At 50.2% G+C, this 21663-nt stretch overlaps 1 protein-coding gene across 1 annotated transcript in view; it reads left to right on the forward strand.

The window, feature by feature from the left end:
* Nucleotides 1–21663, forward strand: part of IGSF3 (immunoglobulin superfamily, member 3) — a 69819-nt gene that overhangs the window by 42480 nt on the left and 5676 nt on the right. Inside the window, exons 6-7 of the mRNA XM_010005485.1 lie at nt 8–281; nt 19208–19618. Of these exons, the coding sequence (XP_010003787.1) occupies nt 8–281; nt 19208–19618 (685 nt within the window). The remainder of the gene's footprint in view (nt 1–7; nt 282–19207; nt 19619–21663) is intronic.

The raw sequence follows: 21663 nt of genomic DNA on the forward strand, positions 1-21663 counted from the left end.
CTGCCAGCCAGCGGGCAGCCCCGAGTTGCACGACCTGGTCACCTTCACACGTGACGGCGGGGTCCAGTGGGGTGACAGGTCGGCAGGTTTCCGGACCCGCACCGCCATCGAGAAGGCCGAGTCCAGCAACAACGTGCGCCTGAGCATCAGCCGGGCGAGCGACACGGAGGCCGGCAAGTATCAGTGCGTGGCTGAGCTCTGGAGGAAGAACTACAACAGCAGCTGGACGCGGCTGGCCGACAGGACTTCCAACCTGCTGGAGATCAGGGTCCTGCGGCCAGGTGAGTGCCGGGACTGCATGAGAGGGGCTGGGGGGTGCACGCTGGGGGTGGGGTATGTGCCAGTGCTGTGGTGGTCTTTCCGGAGCAAGGACTGCTCTCGTGGCTGTGACCGAAGTCACACACTGGGCATGGTACTGGTGGGACTCCTTAACTGTTCGGCTGTGGGTATGTTGGGAGTTCCCTTGTCCCCACATGTGGGGAGCTGTGTCCTCTCTTTGCTCCTCGTGTGAGGTTTTCTTTTGGGAGGTGAGGTGACTGTAGCTTAGTGCAGTCCCTGGGCTGTTGTGAGTCTGAGGTGGCTTTCAGGTTGCCACCTTGCTTCATCAGAGCAGACTAACCTGAGGAAGAGAGGGACAGGGCAAACAGGACTGAAGAAGAATGACATGCTGCCACCAAAGCCTGCGTGTGCAGACAGGCCATAGGTGAGGTGATGCAGCTCTTGTGTAGTAACTGGCTGCATCTCTCGCTCTGCTGGAGGTACCTTCAACAGCAGCTAGTGATCAAAGAGCCTGACTTTCATCCCCTCCAGAAACTGAGGCCTTTCCAGCTGGAAGTCACCAAGGCTATGGATGCCACACAGAGTATGCACCAGCTAGCCAACAGACACCTGGCTTGGCAGGGAGAGTCAGAAAACCCGCAAGGTGCTTGGTAGTCCCTGTAGAGCTGGTAGAGAGAGTTATGTGCCTTCTGTAGGCCTTATCACTGATATTTGGGTTGCGTCTTCAGTAATCCATGAAGGGTGTAAAGATACATGGTCAGTGCAGCTCTGGGCCATCGCTGAGCTGAATATTTTATTGCTGCCTCAGCCTCAGGACAGCACTTGATGACTGGAGTGAGACTTCTAGCGTCAGTCCTCCCTATGTGTTCCTGTGTAGAGGGAGTCCTTCCTAGGGTTTGTCTTCTAGCCTTGTGGTTTTCTTCTCAGTGGCCCTTTTCATACTCTTCTCCACCTTTCTCAACCCTTAGCATGACTTGGGAAAAGTGCTGCTATGAGCTGCAGGCACCTCAACAGCTCTCCATCGTCCTTCTTCCCTCCCTCCTTCCTTACCCTCATCTCCAGGCTAATCTTTTCCATTTATCTTGATTAGCCTGCCTTGTAGTACATGTTTTACTGCTTGCAAGGTCAGGTCAGTGATGTTCATCATTTTAGCTTATTTCCCTAGGAAACAGCTTTGGCTGGATATGGTCCATAGAGTAATATGCTTCTTCATGGTATGTCTCTGTGTGTGCATGTATATGAGACAGAGAGGGAGAGAGAAATCCTTGATAACAGCTTCCAGAAGAAACCCTCTATGTCACAGCTCAGGTTGGCTAAGGAGGACATTTAAAGGACATTTAAACCATGCTCTAGCAGCCAGTTCTTCTTTACTGGAGCAGCAGCCATCAAGTGATGCCTTAACACAGCAAGTCACGTAGATCTCCATGGTTTTTACCTCTCCCTATCTCCCTGCTGCTCAACAAACTACTGCTACACCAATCTTAGCTGTCAGTCCAGTAAGCCTTGCATAATGTTTGTGGTTTTATGACCCATAAGAAGATGGAAGAGGGGGGCCTCCTCAGAGCATTCCCAGCATGGTAGATGTCCTCTCTCTGTTTTGTTTCCACATCCCAGGCAGCCTCTGGGAGCAGCTGGTTGATGTTCTTTGTGAATGCAATGCCAGCAGTTGTACTAGTGACTGCTGTGGTTCTCTCCAGTTTTACAAGGTGCAGATGGTCAGGTTGGGTCATTGCTGGGTGTTTGGCTGGATAATCGCCAGGGAGAAGCCAGGATGATGTGTGAGGTGCCTTCCTTGGTCACCTCTGAACAAACTAGATAGCGCTGCCAGTCAGGCCTATGCTGATGAAGCTGATACTGGTTTTCAGATTAGTATCTAGGGCTTCTTCAAAAGGGGCCATTCAGGAGCCCTGAACCACTGAACACCTGAGAGTGCTGTCAGTCTAAGTCTGTGGCTCTGTAGTCACCTTAATATGACATAACTTCAGGCTGCTATTTAATATCTTAGTCCTAGCTTTCTCCTTTCCCTTGCCCACTGGCCCAGGGTTCCTTTCTTGACCTATATGCCAGAGAGTTTGGGGTGAACTATCTCCACTACTGATCCACTAAGGGACACTGTAAAGAAGGTTTTTCTGGAGGTCTTTTGGCAAATTGAGTCAGCCTGTGTTTCCAGATTGTAAGTTAATGCAGAGATTCTAGTTAAATCTTAAACTTGTGCTCCCTGCTTGTCAGAGTGACCTTTCTATTTTCCAGGTGCCAGCCTTTAAAGCGAGAAGGTAAAATAGTGATTGCCTGATTGCTTCTTTAATCCTTTTGCTTGGTGAAATCCTGCATCTCCAAGGAACAGGGAGCTTCTCCTGGTGTCAGTTTGCCATTTCAGTGCTCAGGTGGTCTTTCCTTGGCATTCTTGCAGTGTGTAGTGTTTGTAGTTGTCATCTTTGCTGAGTGGTAACTGCAGAGGTGGCAGTGCAGGTTTTGATTGCATGTAATTACGTGGCTGTGAAGTAATTTCATCTGTGGCTATCTCATGGCCAACAGGTAATGTTGAGGAAATGGCAGAAGCTTGAAGCATTCCTTTCCTACTCCCAGGAAGAAACAAGCAGTATTTGAGAAATGGAACCCATAACTCCTGAAGGAGGGAATGAATAAGGCAGGCAATGGCAGTGTTAACCCAGCTCTGAAATGAAGGTCTGTAGCTGGGGTTGCAGAAGTGCCCTGCATGACATCTGGAGCCAGATTTGGCCTTTTAGCGTGAAGTTCTGGTCCCTTGAGCATGAAGCCATTACAAGGATGGCAGCATAAGCAAAGGCCGTATAAAGGGTGCTGCTGTATGTGTGAGAGCTTACAGAGAGTTTAGATATCATGAGAGTATGCTGTCCATCAACTGGTGGTTCATGAAAACTGAGGAGCAGTAGGATCTGAAGCTCCAGTGTTTCTCCCTTTCACGGCCTGCTTCTCACTGTCACACAAGCTGACATGCATTGGGTTGCAAAGTAGAGGGAGGCTGGTGCACATGTGGGGGCATGCAGATGCAGCCCTAGGTAGCCTGTGTGTGCTTTGCAGGGAGAGAGACCTGCAGTGCTGTAGGGTGGGTGCTGAGTTTTAACTTCTGTAGGCCGGGACAGAAATCCAGGATGCTGTGAGGGTCTGTCAAGCAGGGTTGTGGACCAGACTGCTTAGATTGCCTATGGCCATTTCATGTCCTGACAATACAGTTCTCTCCTTTTTGCTTCCCTGTGTTGAGTTGCCTGTCGTTTCTTTCTCAGTGAGTTCATGTTGCAGCAGAGGAGGAGCAATAAAAGTACTACTTGGTTCATACCAGCTGCTTTCCCAAAGCTAAAGCTGGCAGGAGACTATGCAGAGGAGCATGGGCTGAGATTGGAGTGAGTCTCAAATGCAAGGGTACAGAATTCTCACCCACAGATTTGTGTGTGGGACTCCCCTTTGCCTGTGGTGCCTGGCCTCCCCAAAAGCTGAAGCTTTACCTGAGGGTTCACCACCCTTTTCCCTTCTAGAGCCGATTCCTTGTTGTTTGCACACTTGGCCTTTTCCAAGTGGAGAAAAGCATCCTTCATGCAAGCTTTACCAAGCTGGTCTGCAAGAGATTAGTCAAGACAAGCATGTCCTGTCCTTGCAGAGGACAGGTGTGATGACTTCCTGGCACTTGCTGATCTGTCAGGTTTAAGGGGAGGCAGAGGTGGAGGTGGATCCTTTTGAATCCAGGTGACCCTAAAAGCCTTTGGATATGGGCAAAGCTCTCAGCGTGAGGATACTGGTTGAACAGTACCCCCATGTAATCCCCTTCCACATGTAGCGTGGAGAGGGAACAGTGCTTGGGCTCCAGGTCCTGCCCAAGGTAGGAAGGTGGCAGATGCATGTGGGACAAGGGGAAACCCAAGGACTCTCAGGTAGGCAGTGTTCCCAGCTCCTCCTTGGGTCGTGCTTCTCCCTGTTGCTTCTCCCTGTTGTCAGATAGGCTGTGTTCCTGGCTCCTCCTTGGATCTTGCTTCTCCTTGCCAGGTTTTCAAGGATGGAGCTGCTGAGGTGGGAGGTACTGTCTGGGAGCAGTGTGCATCTGTGCGGTCTGTGGGACTCAGACAAGGGCAGCAGACAGTCTCTGGTGGCTTGGTGCATGATGGGGACTGTGGTATGATCTGGGCAGACTAGGACATCTGGATAGGACTCTGTTGGCAAGGAAGCTTAAGCAGATTTGTGCTGGTGTAGTAAATTGCCATTGTCCTGGTGTGCATTACCACTCTTATCTTTCCCCTGCAGTGCAAACAGGGGGGTGATTCAGCAGAGTTTTGAGAGGGCCTGAGGTCTGAGCACTGAAGGGTCTCTGTGACAACAGCAGAATAAAAAAGCAGAGTTTTCACACAAGCGGGAGGTTGTGGCAACTGCACCTTGAGCACCCCCATCGCCTCTTTTGTATTCAGGCACAGAACTACCCATTCCGTGCAAGGCACCACCTCCCCGTGCCTCTGTACCCTTTGCATCGACCACTGGCTGGTTCCTTCATGACTGATCCTGAGGCGGGTGCATGGGGACAAGCTGCAGTCGTTTCTATAAATCTGCCCTTTTGCTGCTGAGTTTTTGACAGTAATGAACATGGGAGGAGGGATGGGGAGGGGTGGCGGGGGATGATAACCAAGCAGACGCCACTGGTGCTGGGCTCCTCGCTGCTTTTTTGTGAGCTATGCTATGGCAGATTGATTGACCTGGGAGCCGTCGGGCAAACAAGGCAGTCAGGCTCTTCATTAGAACATTAATTAGCTTCCACTGGCTCTCCAGGGGCTGCTTCGTAAAGTTTGGTTTATTAGGACCTGTCAAGTTGAAACTGTTTTGAAGGGAGGGTGAAGGCTCCTCAAACTGGCCTTAGAGAAGCTGGAAGAGGATTGTGCCTGGACCTTATTTTGAGAGTGGGGTGAGCAAGAGCTTTGAAACCTTCAAACTTCTAAGAGCTCTGAAACCCTACTCTCCCACTCTCCTGTTGTCCATGAGAAACCACCACTGACAGCAGCCTGACTACACTGGGGTAGCAGTGGCCAGAGAAACCTAAGAGAGCAGAGGTCCCTAACCTCTTTGTCCAAGCTACAGAGAGACTGCTCAGTATCCTTCTCATCCGTCCCTCTGAAGACTTGGTGAGTGGCCAAGCAGGGGATAGTAGTGAGCACACAGGCTGGGATGCTGGGAGGATGAATAGATGAGGCAGAGGAGAACTGGAAGAACAGGATGCTTTATGGCATATGTCATGCTGGGCGAGGAGGACTGATTTTCAAACAATTGCCAAGACACTTGCGGAGTGTAAAGAAAGAATTTCCCTAACAAATGAGAATTGGGTATTATTGTTACTGCCTTTTTTCCATCTCATTTCTTACTAGTGTCTGCACTGCAGGAACTCTCTTGTGGACGTATGTGGAAGATGCCTTTTCTACCACGGGTGATCAGTGGGGTACTGACCAGGCTCTTGAGTAGAGGCTCAGACAAGTGTTTCCAAGGGCCACAAAGTGCCTACTTAAAAACCTGACACTTCTTGCTGCTGGCAGCATCCAGCAATGAAGTTAAACAAGGAAAATTCATGAGCTGGAAACTTCCTTACAGAAGTGAAGTCTGAAAAGTTGCTGCTTGCTTGATCCCAGAGTGGTTTTGCTCTGTAGAATAGCACTGCTTCCCTGCTCTGCAGCTGCCTACTCCATCTGGCAAATAGTCGTTGTACTCTTGCTTAAGTGATGAAGGAGTTCAAGAAGTACTCAGGAGAGACAGGAGGCTGTTCATCAGCAACCATGACTGTGGCACAGAGCAGACTCCTCTCCCCTGGGTGCTAAGAGACTCGTTCCTTTTCCTTCACTGCCACAAGGGTAAGACCTGCTGTCCTGCCTCAGAGCAGTTTCTTTCCCATCAGCTCCCTGCACACTGAGCTGACAAAATAAAGAGGTTCAGTGTTGCATAACCCAGGATGTCACCTTGCATAGACCTGCATTAGCAACCCAGCTGGTGCCCTTTTTGTTTTCCAGATGGCACAGGTGGGTTTACTTCCTTGACCTTGAACCTCTGTTTGTGCACGTTTGCTCTAGGAAGCTCTGTTGCCACGCTTGCTAGATCCCCTGGGACAGCTTCCCCACTTGAACTTGCTGCTGCCTCCTTTGCACAGTTACTGATCCCAGGCTGATACCCTGGGGTGCTTTTTCTCTGCTCTTAGCCATCAAACCCTGCTCTCAGCATCCCTGTCCCCCATCTTCTGTCTGTACCATCACTATCATGCACACCTGAGAGCCCGCTCTTGCTCCTGCTGTCATACCCTCTACTGTCTGGGCATTGGTTTGTAAATACAGATCAGAGATGGGGTATTTCCTGTGGCCACGAATCCACACGAGGATGCTTGCCCTGCCCCACTCCCACTTGCTGGCTCACCTTGTCAGGCTGGCTGTGGTTTTGCTCTCATAGGTATCGCAGAAGTGCTCTGCAACATCACTCAGCTGGACAAATCTGGCCTAATGCGGGTCACACATGGGCATGAGGTTTCATTGGTGTCAGTGGAGCCCAAGCACCTAGAAAAGGTGCTGTCTGGATCCCACAAAAGCATTAAGTGGAAATGAGACCATCAGTGTGAGAAGCAGAGGAGGGAGCTCATGCTGGATGCCCTACAGTGTCGTGCACCCCATGCTGGGGCTGCTGACAGTGGCCTTGCAGGGTCCAAGCTGTGTTTCACCTCCCTTCGACTCTGGTTTCTCATCTGGGAGCAGCTGACACTTCACCCCTCTGAAGGTGTGTCCATGAAATGTTTCAGTTGGAGCCAGGCATGTTCAGCTGACTGCACTTACCTTCAGGGCTTCCCTTGCGGCTTCAGCCTGGAAAATGCACCTAAGGGCATAACTTGAAAAGTTGGATTTTAGATGTGTAAAGCACGTCAGATACATTTCACAAGGGTAAAGGGGGCGGGAATGCATCCTTGCTCCTAGTGGGGCCTTGACCTGAGTCAGCCTGCTCAGTGTGTGCCCATTGGTCTGACTGCAGGCAGTCCTGCTTTTCAGTCCCTGAACAAGACTGACATCACCAGGAGACCTGGGCTGTATTCAGAATACGTTGCTCTGTTCAAATTAACTCTCTTCAGGATTATTTTTGTAGGAGCAATTTTTTCACTTCAATTTCAAAGCACTCCCTGCTCCTCTTTTCAAGATCTCCTGAGTGGTTTTCCACTCCCACTTGCAGGATGTGTATACAGAACCACAGTGTCAGCCTGTTTGCAGTCCGTGCACATGCAGCTTCTTTGATGTTGTCTGGAATGTCACTTCTGCAGTGGATAGTACTTAGATCTTGTCCTGCTCTAATGTCTTGTGCATCCCTCATATCCTTGAAGTCTTCAAAAGCAGAGTAGCAGGGGCAGCCTATGGGGCAGAGGGAGCACTGGTGGTGAGCAGATTTCCAGCTAGGTGTTGACCACCATTCTCCTTCCATGGTCAATGAGCCCCAGCCCCATAGCTTCCCTGCTGTTCTCCACAAAGTGAGTGGCTTGGAGGCAGCAGGCTCAGAGCTGCAGTAGCATGATTTTTCTCTTAATGCTTTCTCCAGTCATAGCAGTCCTCAGCCCAGGTGTCCCTCCCAGCATGCCTGAACAGCAGCTTTGGCTGTCCATCCTTGTGCATGGGACCTGTAGCATTTTTCTAGCTTCTGTATCACATGGGATGCTTCTCCTGGGATGACAAACTGCAGCACGCTTCCCATCAGTCCTTTGCATAGACAGGCTGTGTCCTGTTTTGAGAAGGACAGTGGTGAACAGCCAGCCATGCCCCAGTTACTGTAAATCCCCTCTGTTCTTGCCTTTGTCACATTGGTTCAACTGATAGTCTGGGAGCATCTTCTGCTGTTGGGACATAACTGGCTGGACACAGTGGCTTTGCTCTTCAATGCTACAGTGAACCTGCATAGCCAGATGGTGCAGGAAAGCCCATGTAAAAGAAGTAACTTCAGTAAAATAATCTGAGCCATTTCTTCTGATAGTGATTTTACCTCTGTGTGATGAATACCTCTGTGTCAGAGAAGAGACAAGGGCAATTTTTATCTGAATGCTTTTCCAGAAATTTAGTTCATAAGAAACTGATTATTTGGACTTTTTTACCTGTTCTGACATTGGTTAAAGACTAAATTCCTTGGTTCACTGAACCTGCAGTCTGCTTCCTCACAGCAAAACGGTAGGCTCTGGATGTGCTGAACCTATGGCTTGGAGTCTTTTATTTTAACATATATACATACATTTTTGCTACCAGGGCCATCTTACAAACTGCAGCACGCTTCCCATCAGTCCTTTGCATAGACAGGCTGTGTCCTGTTTTGAGAAGGACAGTGGTGAACAGCCAGCCATGCCCCAGTTACTGTAAATCCCCTCCGTTCTTGCCTTTGTCACATTGGTTCAACTGATAGTCTGGGAGCATCTTCTGCTGTTGGGACATAACTGGCTGGACACAGTGGCTTTGCTCTTCAATGCTACAGTGAACCTGCATAGCCAGATGGTGCAGGAAAGCCCATGTAAAAGAAGTAACTCCAGTAAAATAATCTGAGCCATTTCTTCTGATAGTGATTTTACCTCTGTGTGATGAATACCTCTGTGTCAGAGAAGAGACAAGGGCAATTTTTATCTGAATGCTTTTCCAGAAATTTAGTTCATAAGAAACTGATTATTTGGACTTTTTTACCTGTTCTGACATTGGTTAAAGACTAAATTCCTTGGTTCACTGAACCTGCAGTCTGCTTCCTCACAGCAAAACGGTAGGCTCTGGATGTGCTGAACCTATGGCTTGGAGTCTTTTATTTTAACATATATACATACATTTTTGCTACCAGGGCCATCTTACTTGCTTAAACAGGACTTTGGGATGCTGTTGAAGACAATTCTTACATTTTTCCCTGTCACTTGTAGTAGAGAAGCAGGGAGAGCAGATAATGATAGCTCTGTAGCCCATCCTACCGTAATATTTCTACCCTTAATAAATTCAAGAAGACAAATTTCTTGAGGAACTACAGGTGGCTCATTTTGCTTGGTTGTTCTTCCACACAGTAGGTGGATTTGCCCATTAATTTGTGGAGGCAGCAGTATTGTGAGTGTTCAGGGTGCAGGTGGAGCTGATCTAGCACCTGGTTGCACAGAAGGAGGTGATCCTCATCTTTGACCTGTGCTCCTGACTGCGTGGTCCTGTCCCGTTCCTTGTGCCAACATTGATCTCGCTGTGCACCAGCTCAGTTTACTAAACTTACAGAAAATTGACCCAGTGGAAAAGAATAAAGGTGAGTGGAATGAGCTAGTCCTTGGATGGATTTGCTTTGATCCTTCTAAGGAGACTTCATCTTTTGTGTGGACGGCAGCACTGACAGCCTGGGACTGGCAGGGCATGTCCATGCAGCAACCAAAAGACGTCATGATTCTATCTGAAACCTGACCAGAGAGCTTCCTCTGGATGGCAAGAAAATGATGTTTCATACCACCCTCAGCATCTCATCCCTCCCTCTGTTGTAGCAGCCAGCTTTTCAGCAGTAGAAGCTGAAAATGCTCAAATCAAATACAGCACATGCAAAAGTCATCCGTGTGCTGCAGTTGTACTCTTAGTGTGCACATACACTAACTTCTCCGGTATTTTTCTGACAGCCTGTTAGGAAATTCAACCATTAATGGCCAGCCTCCAGAATGGCATGGGAGTTTGTGTGTGGTGCTGCTGTATGTGTTACAACTTGCTCTCTAGGTATATTTAATTACTTTTTTTCTTAATTGATGGAGTGCTCCTTTGTTTGAAATCTTTCTGATGAGAAATATCTCATCAGAAATATCTCATGTTATTTTTTTTCTTTCTTTCTTTATCCTTGGTGGCTATAGCTTAGTACTGAATTTATCTTACAGTGATCCTATCACCATATTTTAATTTGCAACTCATCAGTGAGCCATATATTGTTTTCTGACAGCAGGCACAATTCATGCTGGGAATCATGTATTCCTCCCTCCCCTCCTTTCTCTCCTGCAGAACTTCTACATTCATTTCAAGGTCTGGTGGAAAGGTTTCTGGGTCTAGGTCTGTCAGGATTTTTAATTTGGGGTATACTCATTTCTCCAAAATTGGCCTTGAGGCCTTGCTGTCCTTCAGAGAGACGTGCTTTCTGCTTCTTGGGGAAGCTTTTTCTTTTCTCAGGGCAGTAGCATGTCCCAGCTGGTGATCTCTGGCTTAGCCATGTCCGGATCGTAGATGCTATGAGCTTCTCAGCTTTCTTCATCCCTGCAGCTACACACACAGAGCCTTCTCCATATATGCTCACAGATGTATGTCTTCTGGGTTTTAAAGAGACTTTCTGGGTCACATATGCACGCTTCCCCAAGGCTCTGCTTGGTTCCCTGCTCCACCAGCTCCAGTCTGACATGGCTGGTAATCCCAGACTGTCTTCTAGCTGAGCAGATGTCCTTGTCACTGCCTGCAGTCTTCACACCACAGCATGAGGTGTGCAGCAATGGACTTGACCCACAGCCCATGTGTTTGTTAGGTCAACAGTTTGACTGTGCTTCTTTTGGAGATTTTGGAGCTTCTTAGGGGGAGCATCTGGCCCCTTGTCAGAAGGTTTAGCTAATAGGTTGTTCACCTTCCGTGGAGCTAAAGCTGGTGAGGGTACAGCAGAGGATCTAATGCAGGCAGGTGTACCACATGGTACAAGAGGAGATGCTCATTCTGCTTTGCCACAGCATCCACTGGCAGCATTTTGAGTGTGTCAAGTTGCACTTGCCCAGGTTACAGCAGTACTGTGTGCCTCAGGGCATGTGCCTGTGTTTGGGGCACAGTTTTGGGCTGGGGCTGTTGGAATGGGTGATGGTCAGCATGCACTTGCACAGCTACTGAAGTACCTGGCTGCTGTTGCTGCAGCAGCAGGCAGTGAGGCTGGGGAACATCTGCAGCTGCTGGGCTATGGACTTCGTGGCAACTTGCTGAGCATATTGAAATGCAAATCATTTAGTGGCTTATTCCCAGCTGGGTCACAGTCAGCTCCTAGGCTTGCTCCTGGGCTGAAAGCACCCACCAGTCTGTGCTGCAAGGAGAATTATTTGCAGCATTCATGTAAGAAACAGTAAATTTGGGAGAGAAATGTCATGTAGCTGATTTTTAGCAAAACATGGGCAGTACTTGTAGAGGGGAAGAAGCCAAAGGCAGACATGCTCAAGCCTCCCTAACCCTCAGGAGGCATTTGGGTGGAACCCAGGATGATGCTGAGGGACATGGCTTGGGTGGATGAAGGCATGCCTGCTCCGTCCTGCTCCGCACAGGGGCTCTTCCCTGGTATGCCCTCTGGAAGAGCCTTTGCACCATCTCTCCAGGGGAGTCTGGCAGGGGAGAGAGCAGACTCGGATTAACAGCCTGTGTGATTGCAAGCAGAGGGTACTGCCCTTGCAAGGGTGGAGGGGGAAAAAGGTGACCCACATCCAACTAGACTAGCAGTCAGTCCGTTTGATGGCTTGTCCAGAGATTGATCTTCTCTGTGAGAGAAAGAAGCAGCATACAAAAGCAAGGATTTAGCTTTACAAAATGAGTAGGCTATCGTCTGCAAAAAATAGGAGAGCTCCAGCTTTGGCTCCTTACTGCTGCTGCAGACAGATTCTGCTTTTCTTTGCACATCCAATCCAGAGTAGCCCACCTGCAACCAGGACTTGTGTGGTTTGGGAACCATAGAAAGTTCTGGTATTGCAGTGAAACCAGCACTGCTGAAGATTGAGGTGGCAGGTTGGTGTTCAAAGTTGAAATCTCATCTCTTTTGTCTGCCAGCCTGGGAGGGGGCAGCAGCTGAGCCTTCCTCAGGAAAGGGTTAACATTGTCTTTCCTTCCCATGGAGCTGCTCTCCTAGTAATTCAATCATGTCATCCTGTTTGCGGGCAATAATTCATTGTTATAGGAACACTACAGTAAAGTGACAAGTTAATAATGGCAGTAATAATGGCAGGCAAAGTCTAATGCTATTTCCCTTTCTCCTGCTCCTGTTGAACCAGCAGCGTCCCAAGTTGGCTAATGCAATTTACAACCCTGCTAATCCAGTTTCAGGAGGAATTGTTCTCTGTTAATAGAGAATACAGGAGTTGGGAGCTGTGCTGCCATGTTCCTACCATCTACAGGGAGGCCTCCCCAGTGCTGGAAGTCTTAGTCTTTACTTTGCTGTGATTCCTATGCCACAGTTAAGCCTAATGAGCAAGGTCCTCCTAGGAGCATCTCATCTTCCCTTCTGTGAATGCCTTTCCTCTGATGCCTCTTCTCTGCAAGGGCTTGCACATCTTTTCCTTTTGAACACTGGTCTGCTTTCAGCTAACCTAGTAAATGTGAGTCACCTACCCATCGTCATGCCGAGTCAGAAATCTGTCATGTACTTGCTTGACTCCCATTGCCCCAGTTTCCCACGGCCATGAACGTGGGTGTCCTTGCAAATGTGTGTGGAGGTGGAGGAGACTCTTCAGCCCTGCTGAAGAGGAAGGGGGAAGGCCTGGCAGAGGTGCTGAGCATTAGTGCCTGTCTAAGCCTGTGTCAGGGCAGTGACCTGCACCCAGGTCCCTGGAATCCCAGACACACATTCTCAGGAAGGAGTTTGGGCACTGAGTGTTTTTTGGGCTCTAGAGGGGGAAATTATGGAGGACCTTTGGATTGTGACCACAGGCTGAGTTTGTGCCAAAAGCCCACCCAGTGCCCTGCAGGGCTGTGTACTGAGGGTGCCAGGGACAGATGGGCTCCTCACGGAAAGAGTTGCCTTGGGGCCATGCTCCTGGAAATGAGTCTTTCCTGATCCACCTGTTAAACCCCATGTGTGGTGTTAAACCATTGTCATGTTTTGGGCCCAACAGGACAACAAAGGAAACAGCCCCATGGCTGCTCACTGAACTCTCTCTCACACACACACACACACACTCTCTGGGGTGAGGAGGACAAAGCTCATGGGCTGAGACAAAGGACAAGGAGGGCTCTTCACCAATTAAGGTCCTGGGCAAAACAGACTCAACTTGGGGAAAAAATAATAGTTTAATTTCCCACTAATCAAACACATACAGGACACAGACACACGCAGTGCAGGACTTGCATATGTTAGCCCATCCCTCCCTTCTTCCCGGGCCCCAATCCCTTTGTTCCTAGTTTCTCTCCCTCCTTCCCCCCATCAACACAGGAGGACAGGGGATGGGGTTTAGAGTCAGTTCACAGGCTGGTGGTTCCTGCTACTCCTTCCTCCTCAGGAAGAAGGATTCCTTACAGTCCTTCCCTGCTTCCCCACAGGGTCCCTCCCATGGGAGAGAGTCCTCCACGAACCTCTCCTTCCTGAGCCCTTCCCACGAGGTCCGGAGCTTCTCCAGCCTGGGCTTCCCACAGTCACAGGCTGCTTCGGGGACCGTCACCTCCCCTGGTGCTGGGGTCTTCCATGTCTGTGTGATCCAAGTCCACTGGCAGCAAGGCCAAGTTCCCCCCTCCTGGTGCCCCCAGGGGATGTTGCACCACGTTCCTCCATGAGTGCAGGGGCACAGCTTCTGCTTGGGCACCTTCTTCCCCTTCTGCCTCACCAACCACCAGCACCAAATCCTGCTCTGCTCAGGTGTTATCTCAGTTCTTTTGTATGTTAATGGCAGAGGCACATCTGTTGTCCCTCTGATGGCTCCTTGGCTGGGTTTGGAGCAGGGGGAGCTTCTCAGCTTCTGACCAAAACCACTCCTGCAGTCCTTCCCCTGCTACCAAAAAACCCACCAAACCAGAACAACCATGAATAGGTTCAGGTTGGATTGGCCTCTTTTCTGCTCCTCACCCTGGGCACACACACCCCTTGGCACAGTGAAATCCTGATGGAGGCTTTTAAAACTAGGACATTCCCCTCGAAAACTTTTTGCAAGACTCCCGTCAGTTCTCTGCAGGCAAGAGTGCCTTCTGTAGGAGCTCTCCCCAGAGGGCAGCAGCCTGCAAAATGGGACACTGCCTTTCTGCTATGGTGACAGGGCCCTCTGGGGACTCTGTAGCTGGTGGTGGCTGTCATCCTGCCCACTCCTGTGGCATGGCCCCTGGCTCATGCAGAGCTGGCTCCTTCGTTGGCTGGCAGCCCCCTCCTCCTTCACTGCAGGGCAGCACACTGGGGTTTTGTAAGAGGCTTTTTTGGTGGGAGGGTGTCTTCAGCTTCAATTAAACATTGCCAATCCCAGAGCTTGGTAATAGTGGCTCCCAGGAGGGAGATGAACTCCTGCTCTTGTGTTTTCTTGCTTCCTACAAGGAAAGACGATGTAAGGAGTCTGAGACAGAACATCTTTTTATCAGAGCATTTTTAGGTACAGATTGCAAAGTGCTTCTGGTAAAAGTAAGTGTTGTAACCTCTCCTTGATGATTAGGAAACAGAGAGGGAGCCAAGTGGCTTCACCACGGCAGCGAGTCAGCAGAAAAGCTGTGAATCATGGCCCTGCCTCTGTCCTCTTCCTCTGATGACTGCTTTCCCTTCCCCCAAGTGTTTATATAACTGTGCTTACCTCATGCCCAGCCTGAAGAATCTGATTGCTTTGTTGGATGGTGTGTAGACAACCCCTACTATATGTGTCAGCTTGTAGAGCACCTAGCCATGTTGTAGCCTGCCATGGTTGTAAGGTGAGTCTGACCTCCAGCCTGGAGGTGCAAGCTTTGAGGACTAGAGGCTGCTGCAGGTATCCTGAGACATTGTGTGTCCCTGTAGATGAGTGAGGACATTTCTCTCAGCCTGGGAATTAGTGCAAAAGGACTGTGACACTTGAGGACAGTCTGTGAAGTGAGGTGTCTAGTAAGCGTGGCTTGCTGTGGACACCTGGTGTCTTTGCCAGCCTCTCCCACCTAAGAGGCTTTTAACATCCCCTGTGTCCTGGCTAGGCTCTAGCACCAGTCATTACCCATTGGACCTCCTGCAACTCCTCCAGCAGATGCAGCAGGATGCCCTCAGTGGTGCAGGAGATCATGTCTCCACGCCATTGGATAGCTGATGTCTTCTGGTCCTGGCACTGCCTGCAGAGCCCCTGCCTGAGCACCGCTGCAGAGTTCAACACCTGCACATGATCTTCACACAGGTTGCATGGCTTCACGGGGGCTGGGAGATCAGGCAAGCTAAAAAAAAGTATGAGCTTTGTAACTATGACTTGTTGCCAATGTAAATTGAAAGACTTAATAGTGTATGTAGGGCCAATTACAGTACATCAAGGTATATCCTCTTTACTGGCACCCTCCAGGGAGCCAGGAGACATTGTGGCAACAGGCTTATGGTTTGCAGATGATATGCACGATAACTTCACCTAGGCACATGCACCTGTTTCCCTCACTAAGCAGATGTTTGGGAGGCTGTTAAGAGAACATCAGCCTCTTGACAGTGCAGCAGAAAATGCCATGTAGCCAGGCCCGTTCACATGGCTGCGCCCACCGCCTCCGCTGCTTGGCAGTGACCTGGAGCAGCCCTGCCCTGGCACACTGAAACCCCAGCCCCTGGGTCAGGCTGCATCAACTCAGCATTTGAAGGCCAAGCCCTTTCTTGGCTCTCTGCCCAGGCAAATCGCCAAGCCAGGAAAGGGTGTTTCCCCCGTGTCAGGAGGGCGAGGTTTGGCTGGCTCAGTGCCTGGGTTGTCAGTCTTCCTGCGATCTCACTCATGCATCAGCAGCTACAGTCATTTCTGTGTCATGCAGGCATCTTTAAACATGACCTGGCAAGCTGCACGGGGCATGAGACCTACTTTGCACTGGAGTAGACTTAGCAACAGAATAGAGAGAGATGGAGTCCCTGGCCTTGTATTGCATCATGACCGTCACCTTGGATGCCTAATGTTAGGATTGTTGTGGATTTTTTTCTTTTAAACCATTGTTCCTAAGTGCAAAATGAGCTTTTTGGATTAGTTTGCATATCTGTGAATGGTGGCTGATGGTCCACCATCCTCTCCTCCTATAGGAGAGCAGAAATGTGAGCAGCCCCACAAAGCTTCCAGTGCCTTAACCAGAGTGCCGATCTCTGCCCTGCATGAGCAAGCAAACCAGCCTGCAACCAGAAGGTGAAGCTGCCCCAAGGTCACCTCTGTGCAGTTTTCAGCCTGTGGTCTGTAAAAGCCATGAATTATTTCTATAGGATCTGCAAAAGGTAATGAAGAAGAGGTAGATATGAATTTACTGTGCAGGAGCCGGTGCCTGGATGGGAAATCATTTGGTGTTTGCAGATTGGAAAAGACTGAGAATACTCTCTAATGTTGTGGGATGGAAACAAAACCTGCGCTTGCATTTTTCCATGGCGTGTCTCTGTTAGGAAAATAAGTCATGTTAGATGAGAAGTGCCTTGTCAAGGAGTGTCATTATGTATCACCGATACCGCTAATCTAGACGAAACTTTGCGCGTGGTGTTATGAACCTGTGCAAGCGCATGCAGTCTAGCAAAGGGAAGACCTGTAATTCCCTGTCAGGGATGAAGTGATCATCTCGTCAAGACTTGGGGGGCCCTGTGCATGTGTGGGCATATTCCTGAATACTGGCTGCAGCAGCTGCCGGGGGGGCTGGGGCTTGTGCATGGAATTTAAGATCTCATTTTTTGCTGAAGTTGATAAAATTTCTTCCCCATCACCCTCACCCCCACAAAAGAAGATATCTTCCCAAATGTCAAATGGAAGCAGAAAAAGCTGCATGGAGGCCATCCAAGAGCCCTTGGATAACCTCAGGGTCCGTGATGTTTGTACACGGTGAGAATTGCTGTGATTACTGTCTGGGAGCAAGCTGTCATCTGCCCTGAAATACATCTGTCATGTAGAACGTGCAGGTTGGTTGCTCCAAACATGAGGCTTAAAAATTAAGTGCCTGTCTCCTCATTTTCATCTCCTGGAGGTGCTGCGATGTTGCAAGAGCACTGGAAGGGATGCTTGCATTTCAGCAGCTCTGGTCTGTGCATACCTTGGGTGGCTCTGTGTGTGTCTGTGTTGATATTGAGCAACCCCACCACACACAGCATGTGTGTATACTGCATTTTAATAGATATAGGGCTACTGACTTAACATACACGGTTGCTATAGTAACAGAGGTTTCCTTAGTAACGGTTGCAGAAAATAATCCAGTACCAATTAAAAATAAACTGTTTGGAAAGGGGGCTGGGGGAGAAAGGAGACTGCTGAGAATCACCTTCCCCTTTATTGGTTCATCTCTCAGGGACTCAAAAGATTGATTAATGCTTGAAATAACCTTTCTTAACCAATGGTGAGCCAAAAAGGTGGGATGAGTGTGGGTGGGGTGGCTAAGGCTGCTGTTCTGAAGTGAAACAAAGGAGAGGCAGTGTGTCTGGGGTACAGCAGATACACAACAGGGTGATGCTAAATCTCTCCATTAGGTTGAAGTCCCCAGGGAGGAAAAACAAGGGATTATTTCCCTCCCTCCTTCCCTCCCTCCACTGTCTGTGTGCCATACCCATAACACAGCCATCGAGTCTTTATTAACATACTGATTAAAGCCAGGGGTGATCCAGGCTCCAGGGGAACATTGATGCGTTACCAGGATGCCTATCTCAGTTGCTGTGTTAGAGCAGAAAGCTTTGCTGTGGTGGGAGTTCCTCTCATTTCATGTTGTTTGCCTGTGCCTGTCCTCTCCCTTGGCCCCACTGCTCATCGCTTGTGCTGACAGGCATCCGAGACCCCGGGGAAGCTGGAAGCAAAGTGTGATGCGAAGAGAGGAGCCTGTGCCTTGGAGAGAGAGAGAGAGGAGACAGCGTTGCTTCCTTGCAAACACAGGATGTGTAGGATGGGTTTCCCGCATGCGGATGGGCACAGCTCCCCTGGCAGCCTTCAGTTGCTCATGCCTGTGGTACCACACACTTCTGTTGTGCTGCTGGTGTCCAGGGTGCTTGCTAGCTTTTGTTGGGAGATGTACTAGTTGTCAGCAGAATCCCTTCACCTGGCGGCAAGACAGGTGCCCCCTTTGAGAGGGAAGCTGCTGTGCGAGGAGAGGAGAGGCAAAGGAGGGGAGGTGCTGGCAGAGCTGCTGGGAGGAGTGGTGTGTCTGGCCAGGAGCTGCTCCTCTCCTCGGGCCTGTCGCCAGCCAGACTCAGGGGCACACAGAGCGCAAGTGTCACAGGAGGGCGCTTTGTGTCCTCCGGTGCAGACGGGAATGCCCTGGATCAAGGTCAAGGCTTTAGCAACAAGGCACAGCCTGAGCACATGCAGGGGAGGCTTTACTTCTTGCTCCTGCAGGGAGAGAGGAATTAGAAACCGGTGTGTCTCTCTCCCTGCAGGGACAAAAGCTAATGACACTGCCATGTCATCCTTGACGCTGTGTGATTACTTGACTACCCATGTGGGAACTGCGGTTGAACTTGGGAAGCCGAGGGAGGTAATGTGCCTGTGGCTTGTCCAGGCTGTGAGGTCTGTGGTGAAGCCAGAGCTTCTGGCTGCTGGAGCAGCACTTGCTCTCTCCTGATCCTTTCCAGGCTAGTGCTCTTTTTCTTTTCCAATTGTGCCCCTGTTTGCTTCCCTAGCTGTTGTGTGCCTGTGGATTACGTGTTACTGAGATGGCTGGCATGTGACAGGAGAGTCTTGTTTAATTCACTCTTCCTGGAAATGGTTTTCTCTGGAACTGGTCAACATCTCATTGCCCTGAGGTGCAAGTGGTATGATTTCATCATGAAAAACCCCACAGAGTCTGGGTGTAGCCTTGTTGCTTAGACCACAGTGAATTAAAAAAGGGAATCTTGCAAAGGACAGACTGTGAAAAAGCAGCCTCTTTCTGAGACACATGATGGGAAGATCCAGGAGTAGAGTGAGGCGTGAAAGAAGAGAGATTTGCTAGCAGAACTTATAAATGCCTTTGTCTTAAAGGTCTAGTGTGAGTGGGACCTAAGCAAGAGCAGCCATACCTGCAGTTGGGTGTGTTTCTTTTCTGCATTAATGACCCACCTCTCCTCATGCTTCTCCGTTTCCCCCTCACAGTGACGAAGCTGCAGGTGAGCAAGTCGAAGCGGAGCATCACTCTGGTGGAGAACCGGCCCATCCCCCTCAACTGCTCCGTGAAGTCCCAGACCAGCCCTGACTCGCACTTTGCTGTGCTGTGGTACGTCCACAAGCCCTCGGATGCTGATGGCAAGCTCATCCTGAAGACCACCCACAGCTCGGCCTTCGAGTACGGCACCTACGCCGAGGAGGAGGGGCTGCGGGGCCGGCTGCAGTTCGAGCGCTCGGCGTCAGGGGGGCTTTTCAGCCTGACGGTCCAGCGGGCAGAGGTCCGAGACAGCGGCAGCTACTACTGCCACGTGGAGGAGTGGCTGCTCAGCCCCAACCACGCCTGGTACAAGCTGGCTGAGGAGGTGTCGGGACGGACAGAGGTCACTGTCAAGCAGCCAGGTACCACACAGCATGCTGGTGGGGTCCTCTTGCCATCAGCTCTCATGCACGGCTCATGAGCTCGCCGAGCTTTCCTGGAACAACAGGGATGCTCTGCTCTTCTTTCTGCTGAAGCCTTCTCACCCCCACCTTGCATCCTCATGCCTACATGTCCCTACATGAAGAGGAATGTTTTCCCTCTTCAGTGTTACCCTCCTCCTCCACTTAGGCTGGGTTAGTGTGCATTTCAGTGCCCCCACATGAAGGTTGTCCTTCCCCAGCTATCTGAAGCACTGCTGTACCCAGCCAGGTTTCTTTATCCTCAAGAGCATCCCATAGCAAGACTGTCAACTAGCAACCTACTGAGAAAGAACTGGTGTGTGCCTGCCTGTGAAAGCATTTTTATGTTCTGCACACAGTTTAATTTTACTCTGTGCCTGTATCCTGGCAGGTGTGGGGAGCCTTGTCTCTTTTCCCTCTGCACTGTGCACATGAGATGAGAGTAACAAGTTTAATGAGATGGGGAGCTGGCTGCCAGAAAAGAAGAAATCTGCTCTGCTGGTGGTTTCTGTGGAAGCAGACATCACTGGTAAAGATTAGCCGATGATGGAGCTAAAGATGGCCCCCATGATCTGAGGACAGAACCCTTATTTAATGCAAAGAGGAGATGCAGGGAGGCAAGCACCGTCTTGGAGAGCAGCCTGGTACTGCTGAGGCAGGGCAGCAGTACTTCATAAGGAGGCCTGCCTTGCTTGCTCCACATGCCTTTTTCTGGAGAATAAAATCCCTCAGGCAGGAGGGACACACCTGGATATCAGGGCCAGACTAGGATGCTTAATGCATTTTCTCTGTCTGGATTTGGCTGGCTAGACACAGGCTCAGTGGACAAGGATGCAAGAGGGATATATTGAGTATGGTCCCTGGTGCAGCTTTGCCTGGTCACACAGGGAGCACAGCAGGCCAGAGCATGCCACTCACTGCCCGTCTCAGCTCCTTGTTTTTGTCTGCAAAGTCCTGTGATGCCTGTCGAGTGGTCAGGGAGTAGGGGGCTGTCATCTGCCCCCTCCTTTGCATTGCCCATCTCTCTCTGGGAAGTACAGTGCCCATCTCTTGCTACAGCAACTGTACCAGGAAAGTCCAAACACTGCCCTTGGAAAGAAGTGGTGAAGGAGTTAGGAGTGTACAACACGTCATTTCACATAAAAGTGCTGATTGCAGTACCTTCCCTTCTCCCCTGGCCCGCCCGGGTGTATCAATGAAATTATGGAGCAAAAACCAGGGACATTCCCAAGGCAGCAAAACACCATGTGTAACTTTGCCCTCATGCCACTTCTCGTTTTGTAGGTGGTTCCCTGTAACCAGCCATCCTTTCTCCACCTTGACTTTTTCCCTTTTCTCACTACAGGAGGGCTTACTGCTTGGGGATGATTGGGCTACTGCTCTGTCCCTGGAGGAGGATGAGAAAAGACTGAGGTGTCACCTCCCTTCACAGGGTGTCTGTGCTCTTAGGACCTCTCCAGGTCCTACTGGGTAATTGTGGGTTTCCAGTTCTCTGTGCTGATGAATGGAAATGGTGGTGGTGGCTAGCCTGAGGTTTCCAGAAGACCATAAAAAACCAAAAGTCCTGCAATATTTTATTCCTCTCCCCCCCACCCCTCTTATTCCTCCTCTTCCTCATTTCTTTCATCACACCCCAGGATTGTGGCCATGTGGGAAGGGCTTGTGGGTAGACAAAGACCCCTTGCAGTCCTCAGTCATCTTGCATTTCTAATGACCTTTTCCCATAGATAACCGCCTGCAGGTGAACCAGACCAACAAGAACATCACAGTGCTGGAGAACCAGTGGGTGACCCTGGAGTGCCTGGTCAGCAGCCGGACCAGCCCCTCATCTCAGCTCTCAGTGGAGTGGTATGTCTGGCGGCCAGGCCACCCAGAGAAGGAGGCAGTGGCCCGACTGAGCCGTCAGAGCATCCTGGGCTACGGGGACCTGGTGCTGCTGGGTGACCTGCGGAGCCGGCTGCACCTGGAGAGCCCATCCCTGGGTCTCTACCTCCTCTCCATCCCAA

This window comes from Chaetura pelagica, unplaced genomic scaffold (genome assembly GCF_000747805.2).
Source record: "Chaetura pelagica isolate M959 unplaced genomic scaffold, ChaPel_1.0 scaffold39, whole genome shotgun sequence".
NCBI lineage: Eukaryota > Metazoa > Chordata > Aves > Apodiformes > Apodidae > Chaetura > Chaetura pelagica.